Raw genomic sequence first — 11,184 nt, 5'->3', positions numbered from 1 at the left:
CGGTTAGCTCTTTGTTCTAAACACCACGGTTTACAAACATTTTCCCAATAAACCTTTTTCTTCACCCTCAGACCGCTGCCCAAACCTGTCCTTTTCAGTTCTGTTCAGTTTGGCCGTTCACGGAAGGGGCGTTGAAGGAGGAAGTTGTTGGTTTCTTCTTGGCAGGCTAGCGTTAGCCTTGCAGCAGCATGTGGCTAACAGCTTGGTCTGGATAGCTTGGAGGCCGCGTTCTTTGACCGGGATGCAGTCCGATGAGCAGGGGTTTTCCTCAGCATACAGCCTTCGGCTCCATGGGTGTTCACGTCCCTGTACAGGCTGAGGAAAAATACACAGAGCTGTTTCGCATGCAGGGATCTTTGCTCCTGCATCTGATTGTGGGTTAAGACAGCAACTTAGCTCTGTATTTGCCCGGACATGTTCGTCCGGATTCAGTCAGGTCCTCTGCTGAAGCAGGCAGTCTGGTCTAGCAGACTCTGGATCAAGTGTGGCTGCTCCGGGAATCTCCCTCAGCTGCTGGCTGGTGTGTCGGTGAGGGCCGACCAGGCCCTCATGGTCTGGCCTCCTTTGTCTGCTCTCAGAGAGCTGTAGTGGAGCTAAACAGGTCTGCAGAAGAATGCTGAAGTGATCTGGGCTCTTTGTCTGTGCTGTGTCTTATCTGTTAGGAGGGCTCACAGCTGACCTCCTGCTGGGAGAAAGGGCCGTCCAAGCCTTGAGAGTCTCGTGTTACGGGCAGAGTGGAATTCCTTTGTGACCCTTCCACTGTTCAGAATTCAATCTAAGATCAATTATTTTGATGATCCTGGCGGTATTATCACAACAACCCCTGTACAGTCACTACGGGCAATATATAATAATGACAGACAGTAGTACTATTGGTAACATCATATTGTGTCCAATGTCCATCACACATAGTAGCATCACAATAGGTTTTCTGTGGTTCTAGTTGTAACCAACTGTTGCTACTAATATTCCATAGTTGTCTCCATTCATGGAAATTTCCTGTAGTAACCACACGCTTGAACCGTTCTTGTTGCAGATGTGCGTGTATCATTTGTACATTACATACCGTCCAGTTCAAAGCTACAAAAATGTTCGTTAACACTTCTGCTGTTGTGTTCCACATTTTTAATTGGCAGCGCAGTCCTTCAAAAAGGATCTTAGCAGTTTCTTCTTAGGGTTAGGGTTAGGGTTAGGGTTAGGCGATTTGGCCCCTTTTACCCAAATATCACATCTTAAATCCCATGGATTGTCAAGCATTGCAGCAAAATATCAGGGAGAGCGGATTTTGACATTTTGGTGTAGGATTAGGCTGGATGTGAAGTCTATGGAGGTTGGCGCTCCATGGTCCATGGGTGTGTGTGAGTGCGCTGGTGCCCGGGCTTGGTTGCTGGTAGCAGGGGTGGGTGCAGGGTCTGATGTGGAGACTCAGTGTTTCCCCTGGTTCTCAGGAGGCTTTACTTGGTACACCTGCAGCCACTTGCTGCACTCTTGATTGCATGAGCAGAAGGCAGCTGTGGGTACCTAACATGCCAATCAACGAATGACTGAGGAGCAGTACTTAACAGCCCAGGACCGGAGCGGACTTCTTTCCCCTCCACTGTTCACACGGTAAGTTGTGAAGCTCTTATGCATCACGCTGGGAAATGGGGCTCTGTTCCTGGCTTTGAGATATTAACACAGCTCGTGTTATCTTATCTTATTTTTCAGATTCTCATATCAACATGGCGCCCCCAAAGCATAGTGTTTGTTGCCCACTCTGCCGTTCTGAATTTACCTATATAGGCAGGCACCTAAGAAATAGTCATGGCATTAAAAATTCAAAAGAGCGAGAAATATTGATCAAGTACAGTAGTGGGAGGGTCAATATTAGAAAAATGCCCTGTCCAGTGGAGGGCTGCAGTTATGCTAGCACAAGGCTGGACAGGCATATTGCTCAAGCTCACCCGGAGATGGAGGGGGAGAGGAAAGCCCAGGTGATAACCGATTTGAAGTACCAGGTAACGGTGCACATGCTGCGAGCGTTGAGCGCCACAAACCCGAGCCCTCCGATGGTCTCACGCTTACACATGGACCCAATAGCAAGAGAGGAAGCAAATCGGTATCATCCAACATCAGAACCCCTTGATGACGAACCATCGCCTTCATCCTGCAACTCGTGCAAACAGCTTGAGGCAAAGAACCTGCAGCTTATATCCGACTTGGGGCAACTAAGAAAGAAATTGCTGTACCAGCACAGATGGGCTGAAAGGGCAAAAAAAACAATCAAACGACTGGAAGAGGTATGTAAAATGTTTATTACCTAGCAGCACCTTTACCCAGGACCAGAGCACATGTGCTGGGCAGGATAGCTCCATAGCTTAGGCCTGGTTGTACCGGCAGAACCAGCGGGTAGATGCGGATGACTTTTACCCAGGATCAGAGCACATGTGCTGGGCAGGATAGCTCCATAGCTTAGGCCTGGTTGTACCGGCAGAACCAGAAAACTTAGCACTAAACCTTTATTTAACAGGACCGCCAAAAGGCATCCACAGCCCCGGTTCCAAGTGTGGACGTTAATGCTCTGGTGAGGAGTGAATCTTTCTCTCCTGATGAAGAACAGCAGCACATCAACAGACCTAAGTCAAAGGGGGAAAGCCGGAGCACCCTCTGTTTGGCGAAAGCGTACCCCAAATTCCCACCAAGCATCTGTAAGTAATGTCACTGATTGCTGTATTTATAAAAAAAATAAAATAAAAATTCTAAGTGTTGAGAACCAGGCGCACACAAGGGGGCGCTGTCAGAGAGTAATCCGAGGACAGTGCCTCGGGTCGGGGCTACAGCAGCGGGATCTCCCCCCTGTCCTTCTGGAAGTCTGTGCGAGCTTTTAAAAAAATATTTCTAAGTGTTTATGGATCCAGAGACGCAGAAGGGGGATTTTTAACGTTTGTATCCGAATATAGGGCCCTCTGTCTGGGTTTTAATGAACGAAATTCCCCGGTGTTTTTTCTGGAAGTCTGTGCGAGCTTTTAAAAAATATTTCTAAGTGTTTATGGATCCAGAGACGCAGAAGGGGGATTTTTAACGTTTGTATCCGAATATAGGGCCCTCTGTCTGGGTTTTAATGAACGAAATTCCCCGGTGTTTTTTCTGGAAGTCTGTGCGAGCTTTTAAAAAATATTTCTAAGTGTTTATGGATCCAGAGACGCAGAAGGGGGATTTTTAACGTTTGTATCCGAATATAGCGCCCTCTGTCTGGGTTTTAATGAACGAAATTCCCCGGTGTTTTTTCTGGAAGTCTGTGCGAGCTTTTAAAAAATATTTCTAAGTGTCTATGGATCCAGAGACGCAGAAGGGGGATTTTTAACGTTTGTATCCGAATATAGCGCCCTCTGTCTGGGTTTTAATGAACGAAATTCCCCGGTGTTTTTTCTGGAAGTCTGTGCGAGCTTTTAAAAAATATTTCTAAGTGTTTATGGATCCAGAGACGCAGAAGGGGGATTTTTAACGTTTGTATCCGAATATAGCGCCCTCTGTCTGGGTTTTAATGAACGAAATTCCCCGGTGTTTTTTCTGGAAGTCTTTTTTTTTTTTTTTTTTTTCAGTGGAATACATCGCGGAATATTGGCAGCATCTTAAAGGCTCCCGTGGTCTGAGGAAAAGGATCGAAAATCAAAGATCCAAAGTGGGTAGAATCATGGCTTTCCTTTCGTTTATAACCAAGGGACAGCCAATCCTCCAGAATTGGACTTTCCTTCACAATATGTCCAGGATATACCAGTAAGCATGTCTGTGATGCCTTTTAGTTAAGATAAAATGTCCCCATGTAAAAAAAGATTCAAATTATTTATTTCTGTGCAGGTGGCCAGAGCATCTGCAGAATGGTGGAAAAGCGGAGAACACAGTGAAGACCTACCTGGTGAATTTGTCCCAGTTCCTGGGCTACTTCAGGGACACCCCTCCCTCCTCATCCAGGGTTCCAAAAAGAGAAGTGTTTGCCGTGATTCGTGCTATCTCAGAGTGTATTGCAAGCCTGGGTCCACGTGTTGTCATGCGTCAGATACGTGTAAAGAAAAATAAGTTGAGCAGAACCATCTCCAAGGACCAACTTCGCCTCTGCAAAGTCCTGGCCAGGAGACGCATCCCTGAACTTCTTGGTCAGACTTATTAAATTTGCACTATATTAAATTACTTACCTGAGTTACTGACATCCATGTTCTAACCATTTAATTTTATTTTATTTTTTTCTTCAGATGAACTGTCTGAGGACCCCAACCCGGAGGCGCGAAGGAGATATTTTGGGTACCTCAGTGTTTACCTAGCAAGCCTATATGGACACCGCACCGGTGTTCTAAAGAATATGACGGTCTCCGAGGTTGATGAAGCCCAGAAGGAAGCCACAGTCGGGCAAGCGGGCTTCGTGATCAATGCAAGTCTACTAATATTGGAATGACAAACGCTCTCTGTCTTGTCCCAATATGTCCATTAAAACACACTCTCGTTTGCACCACAGGTGAAGGAACACAAAACCAACCGTGCGTTTGGCCCCGCACAGCTCTACTTAACTGTAGAGGAATTCTCATGGGTGGAGCAGTGGATGATCATCAGACAGAAACTAAAACCCACCCACAGACCTTCTTCTCTTCACCGAAAACTTCACAAAAATCGAGAAACTCATCGTGCCGATGCAAGCCGCCTGGCGTGACATGGGTTTTCCTGGGCGTCCCACATTCACAGACTTCCGAACATCAATAGCCACATACGTAAGTAATTATATCACTTTTCCACGTAATAAACCTAAAATAAAAAGCATAATATTGAAGAACCATCTGTATTTTTCAAGGCAAGGAATACTTTGTCACCAAGTGACCGGATCAACATTTCAAAGACCATGTGTCATGACACGCGGACAGCAGACAAATTCTACGCGCTCCACCGCACCGCGTCAGAGCTGGCTCGGATCCGTCAGAATTTCGAGGCAGCCGTCAAGCCACCACGTACGACGGTACATGACACTGCCGAACCTTCCCTCCTCTCCATGTCAGAATCATCAGGTGATGGTGTTGAGGAGGAAGCGGACTGCGCGCCTCCCACCCCGCCTGCCGGTCCTTCGCCCGGTGCTGTGCCGTCCTCACCAACATCCAGTCAGGCCACTGGATCAACAAGCCCTGATCACGCTTCTGAGAGCGACGTTGACTACACTGTTGACAGCGAGTCTGACCAAACCTCCGAGAGCGAGTCTGACCAAACCTCCGAGAGCGAGTCTGACCAAACCTCCGAGAGCGAGTCTGACCAAACCTCCGAGAGCGAGTCTGACCAAACCTCCGAGAGCGAGTCTGACCAAACCTCCGAGAGCGAGTCTGACCAAACCTCCGAGAGCGAGTCTGACCAAACTTCTGAATACACTTCGGAGAGCGACCCTTCATATGAACCACGTAGAGGGACCCAACAACCCAGAAGAAGGAGACCATTGTTTACCTACACGTTGAGAAAAAGACAACCAGGGCGCAGCCAAAGTGTACGTGTGCTGAGATCCAGAAAAACAGTAAAAAAAATAATAAAAAAATAAATAAATCAATGGTGATGTGTCTGTATTTCCTTTCTGCTACAGTTTGGGTGAAAACAATTATTTATCTTTAACAAATTGTGTTTAAGACATTTCTCCATTCATTATTCCTGGCAAATAAAATAAAAAAATAAAACTTATAAAGTCCCACCTCCAGCATATGGGGGGTCTGTGTCACGCAGCTGTGCCCCAGAATAGTGCGCCTTGGCTGGGCTAGTGACGCGTGAAAGCGCCCCCCCTTGTCCTGGAAGTCCAGCATGGGGTGGATACGAAATCAATTGGAGTAGCCCTTCAGCACTATACCAGGGGAACAATTTTGGGGAAAAAATATTTTCTAAGTCCTCCAGCATGGGGTGGATACGAAATCAACTGGAGTAGCTCAGGGAGATACAAGGGTCTGGAGGGATTTTGGGGCCTTACGCGGAAAAACCCCGTCTGCAGGTTAATATGAAATGCGCCACGCGGACATGCATGCAGCGTTTTTGGGTTAAAATAGCCAGAGTAGGCCGCTGCGTGGAGCTCCATGGTGCCTCTGGTTTAGCTGGGAGATCCGTGGTGCACGCGCAGGTTAAGAGACCCAGAGCGGACTGCTTCTGGTGCGGGGAGATCCATGGTGCAGGCGGAGGTTAGGAGATCCAGAGCTGAAATTAACAAAAGGAATTAATAGTAATAATTATAATATTAATGGTAAACGAAAAAATAAAATAAAAAAAGTGTCCCACCTCCAGGATAGGGGGGTCTGTGTCACGCTGCTGTGCCCCAGAATAGTGCGCCTTGGCTGGGCTAGTGACGCGTGAAAGCGCCCCTCCTCTCCTGGAAGTCCAGCATGGGGTGGATACGAAATCAATTGGAGTAGCTCTTCAGCACTTTACCAGGGGAACAATTTTGGGGAAAAAAATATTTTCTAAGTCCTCCAGCATGGGGTGGATACGAAATCAACTGGAGTAGCTCAGGGAGATACAAGGGTCTGGAGGGATTTTGGGGCCTTACGCGGAAAAACCCCGTCTGCAGGTTAATATGAAATGCGCCACGCGGACATGCATGCAGCGTTTTTGGGTTAAAATAGCCAGAGTAGGCCACTGCGTGGAGCTCCATGGTGCCTCTGGTTTAGCTTGGAGATCCGTGGTGCACGCGCAGGTTAAGAGACCCAGAGCGGACTGCTTCTGGTGCGGGGAGATCCATGGTGCAGGCGGAGGTTAGGAGATCCAGAGCTGAAATTAACAAAAGGAATTAATAGTAATAATTATAATATTAATGGTAAACGAAAAAATAAAATAAAAAAAGTGTCCCACCTCCAGGATAGGGGGGGTCTGTGTCACGCTGCTGTGCCCCAGAATAGTGCGCCTTGGCTGGGCTAGTGACGCGTGAAAGCGCCCCTCCTCTCCTGGAAGTCCAGCATGGGGTGGATACGAAATCAATTGGAGTAGCTCTTCAGCACTATACCAGGGGAACAATTTTTTTGAAAAAATATTTTCTAAGTTCTCCAGCATGGGGTGGATACGAAATCAACTGGAGTAGCCCAGGGAGATACAAGGGTCTGGAGGGATTCTGGGGCCTTACGCGAAAAAACCCCATCTGCAGATATGTAGGAGCGAGGTTTTCGGTAACCTATGACGAAAAATATTTCTAAGTCTTTTAACACTTAGTCTCTGGAGTTTGTCAGGGGGACTTCCAGGGCCCATCTTTTTTCACCCAGACCGATCTGCAAACGTGGCCTGCCATAAGAGGGCCTCCGTCAGCATCAGTGCTTCGGCGGTTGGTTCCTTAATCCTGCAGGCTCTACTCCAGACAGCAGCGGAGGTTGCGCGCGACTGTGCTTATTCCCCGTAGCGGGCCGCACGCTCGGAAGCGAGACCGAGCAGAACAGTCTGACCTAGTGGTCCCGCACCAAGCCTCCGCCACCGGGCTCACGTCCCGGCCTCCTGGCCCGTGCTGGCGGTGCGCTTGGGAAACACGCTGCGGCTGTCCGCCTGAGAGCCAATCGACTAGGGCTCGGGGGGGCTACGGAGGACCAGCGCTCCGCCCGGTTCCCAGGCCCCCCCCCCATCTCGCTCTGCCTACGGGCCCGGCGCGTGCCGGGTTCTGGAGGGCTAAATAAGCCGTGAAAGTCCAAGTAAACACGGCCCCGGCCCAGACATGGGATGGATTGACAGATGAAAGCGATTTCTCCACTCTGTGGGTTGTGGTGCATGGCTGCGGATCACAAATGTGATTCGCAGGACATAGGGCAAACAGATACCCAAACCCGTCTTGAAAAACAAACCGAAAGAATGGAAACACATCCAAGAAGGGCGCCCCCTCATGGAGATCTGCTGTACCATGGGCACATAATTAAAAATAAAAATTAAATAAAAAGTTCTAAGTGTTGAGAACCAGGTGCACGGAGGGTGGGGGGGGGGCGGTGTCAGAGTGTAGCCCAGGGAGAGGGCCTCAGGCTGGGGCTGCAGAAGCGGGATGTCCCCCTGTCCTGCTGGAGCTCTGAATTTTTTAAGGGTTAGAGGTAGGGTTATAAAATAGTTCTAAGTGTTGAGAACCAGGCGCACGGAGGGGAGCGGTGTCAGAGAGCAGTCCGAGGACAGGACCTCGGGCTGGGGCTGCAGCAGCTGGACTCCCCCCTGTCCCGCTGGAGCTCTGCTGTACCATGGGCACGGCTTTGTTCCTGCCTTCCCAGGGGCACGAGTAATTTGGCGGTTGGTTTATTGGTTTATGACCGGGGAGGGGTGCTTAAGAGTGGGTACCACGGTTCGCCTGGAGGTGAAGGTTATGGAGGTTGGTGTTCCAGGGTCCATGGGTGTGTGGTGGTGCCCGGGGCTGGTTGCTGGTAGCAGGGGCTGGTGCTGATAGCTCCATGCTGGAGCCATGGATCATCCAGGGATCAGAGCACACATTCATGCCCGCTTTGAGTGTGCTGCTTTGGGGATGAAGAACCTACATGCTGCTGGAGAACCTCCGTGCTGCTGGAGAACCTCCATGGATCATCCAGGGATCAGAGCACACATTCATGCCCACTTTGAGTGTGCTGCTTTGGGCATGAAATACCTACATGCTGCTGGAGAACCTCCATGGATCATCCAGGGATCAGAGCACACATTCATGCCCACTTTGAGTGTGCTGCTTTGGGCATGAAATACCTACATGCTGCTGGAGAACCTCCGTGCTGCTGGAGAACCTCCATGGATCATCCAGGGATCAGAGCACACATTCATGCCCACTTTGAGTGTGCTGCTTTGGGCATGAAATACCTACATGCTGCTGGAGAACCTCCATGGATCATCCAGGGATCAGAGCACACATTCATGCCCACTTTGAGTGTGCTGCTTTGGGCATGAAGAACCTCCATGCTGCTGGAGAACCTCCATGGATCATCCAGGGATCAGAGCACACATTCATGCCCACTTTGAGTGTGCTGCTTTGGGCATGAAGAACCTCCATGCTGCTGGAGAACCTCCATGGATCATCCAGGGATCAGAGCACACATTCATGCCCACTTTGAGTGTGCTGCTTTGGGCATGAAATACCTACATGCTGCTGGAGAACCTCCATGGATCATCCAGGGATCAGAGCACACATTCATGCCCACTTTGAGTGTGCTGCTTTGGGCATGAAATACCTACATGCTGCTGGAGAACCTCCGTGCTGCTGGAGAACCTCCGTGCTGCTGGAGAACCTCCATGGATCATCCAGGGATCAGAGCACACATTCATGCCCACTTTGAGTGTGCTGCTTTGGGCATGAAATACCTACATGCTGCTGGAGAACCTCCATGGATCATCCAGGGATCAGAGCACACATTCATGCCCACTTTGAGTGTGCTGCTTTGGGCATGAAATACCTACATGCTGCTGGAGAACCTCCGTGCTGCTGGAGAACCTCCGTGCTGCTGGAGAACCTCCATGGATCATCCAGGGATCAGAGCACACATTCATGCCCACTTTGAGTGTGCTGCTTTGGGCATGAAATACCTACATGCTGCTGGAGAACCTCCATGGATCATCCAGGGATCAGAGCACACATTCATGCCCACTTTGAGTGTGCTGCTTTGGGCATGAAATACCTACATGCTGCTGGAGAACCTCCGTGCTGCTGGAGAACCTCCGTGCTGCTGGAGAACCTCCATGGATCATCCAGGGATCAGAGCACACATTCATGCCCACTTTGAGTGTGCTGCTTTGGGCATGAAATACCTACATGCTGCTGGAGAACCTCCATGGATCATCCAGGGATCAGAGCACACATTCATGCCCACTTTGAGTGTGTTGCTTTGGGGATGAAGAACCTACATGCTGCTGGAGAACCTCCATGGATCATCCAGGGATCAGAGCACACATTCATGCCCACTTTGAGTGTGCTGCTTTGGGCATGAAATACCTACATGCTGCTGGAGAACCTCCGTGCTGCTGGAGAACCTCCATGGATCATCCAGGGATCAGAGCACACATTCATGCCCACTTTGAGTGTGCTGCTTTGGGCATGAAATACCTACATGCTGCTGGAGAACCTCCGTGCTGCTGGAGAACCTCCATGGATCATCCAGGGATCAGAGCACACATTCATGCCCACTTTGAGTGTGCTGCTTTGGGCAGGGTTAGGGTTAGGGTTAGGTTAGGGTTAGGGTTAGGATAAGGGATGAAAACCAGAAATGTCAAGCGATCATTCAAAATAAGTCAAAAAGTATAAGAGGTACAGGGTCCATACTTGGGCCAGAGAGTCTGTCTGAGGGGACCCACAAACGCTGTAAGTTTGGTGGGTGTGGCTGATTCCTAAGACATAGCTGCCATTGACTCCCATTCATTGGAAAAAAGCGATCATTCAAAATAAGTCAAAAAGTATGATGATCATATGGATGAAACTTGGTGTGTATACATCCCTTGGCCCCACCCAGGTGTCCGTCAAGTTTGGTGGCTGTAGCCCCTCCCCTTCCTGTAGCTGCCATAGACTCCCATTCATTTTTGGCCTAAGTGTAGGAGTGTTGGATCGAGACGGGAGTTGGTTCCCCGTGCTCAGGGCGTTAGGGTTAGGGTTTGGATCTGATCAGCCTCCCACTAGGGGAGACTGTGTGCACGGTCCATCCTGCCGTTCATCAGAGGGCCTAGGCTCTTATATAGTCGGGTTCGCCTTTGTTATATAAGTAATAAATTTTTGTTCATTTACTTTCTGCGTCCCTTACTTTCCTTTTAATTAGTATTGTTTTTTCCTTTTCTTAGGTTTCCGTTTCCCCTCTTTGTTTTTGTTTTCGTTGCGCCCGTACCTCTAGATTTCGTTTCGTTTCGTTTCCATCTAGGCATCAGAGTTCGTTCCTTTTGTTTCCCTCTGGTTTTTTTCTTTTGACGACGTTTCGACTTTTTTTAGTCTTCTTCAGGTCCTTTTCCCTTTATTTTGGCGACTTAATTTAGTTTAGGCACCCCCTATTCTTTTCTATTCTTTCTTGTATATGTTTCCCTCTGTCCTTCTCTTAGGTTTCTGACTGTCCTTCTTTTAGGTTCGCTCCCTTTTATACGTTTCCCTCCGTCCTTATTTTAGGTTAGGGTTAGGGTTAGGGTTAGGGTTAGGGTTAGGGTTAGGGTTAGGGTTAGGGTTAGGGTTAGGGTTAGGGTTAGGGTTAGGGTTAGGGTTAGGGTTAGGGTTAGGGTTAGGGTTAGGGG

General features: G+C 49.0%; 1 protein-coding gene and 1 long non-coding RNA gene across 2 annotated transcripts; both read left to right on the top strand.

The window, feature by feature from the left end:
- Positions 1 to 1,185: 1,185 nt before the first annotated feature.
- On the top strand, positions 1,186 to 2,259 carry LOC118559041. The gene is made up of 2 exons (XR_004928608.1): positions 1,186 to 1,608; positions 1,708 to 2,259. It is a non-coding gene; the product is annotated as an uncharacterized LOC118559041 (long non-coding RNA).
- A 302-nt stretch (positions 2,260 to 2,561) lies between these two features.
- On the top strand, positions 2,562 to 5,554 carry LOC118559040. Its single transcript, XM_036129732.1, has 6 exons — positions 2,562 to 2,687; positions 3,582 to 3,756; positions 3,838 to 4,133; positions 4,230 to 4,405; positions 4,490 to 4,739; positions 4,820 to 5,554. The coding sequence occupies exons 2-5, from the start codon at positions 3,674 to 3,676 to the stop codon at positions 4,679 to 4,681; spliced, it is 747 nt and encodes a 248-aa protein (XP_035985625.1). The 5' UTR covers positions 2,562 to 2,687; positions 3,582 to 3,673; the 3' UTR covers positions 4,682 to 4,739; positions 4,820 to 5,554.
- The last annotated feature ends 5,630 nt before the right edge of the window (positions 5,555 to 11,184 follow it).

Source organism: Fundulus heteroclitus, unplaced genomic scaffold, assembly GCF_011125445.2.
Source record: "Fundulus heteroclitus isolate FHET01 unplaced genomic scaffold, MU-UCD_Fhet_4.1 scaffold_209, whole genome shotgun sequence".
NCBI classification, from domain to species: Eukaryota; Metazoa; Chordata; class Actinopteri; order Cyprinodontiformes; family Fundulidae; genus Fundulus; species Fundulus heteroclitus.
This window is presented reverse-complemented; position numbering and strand designations above follow the sequence as displayed.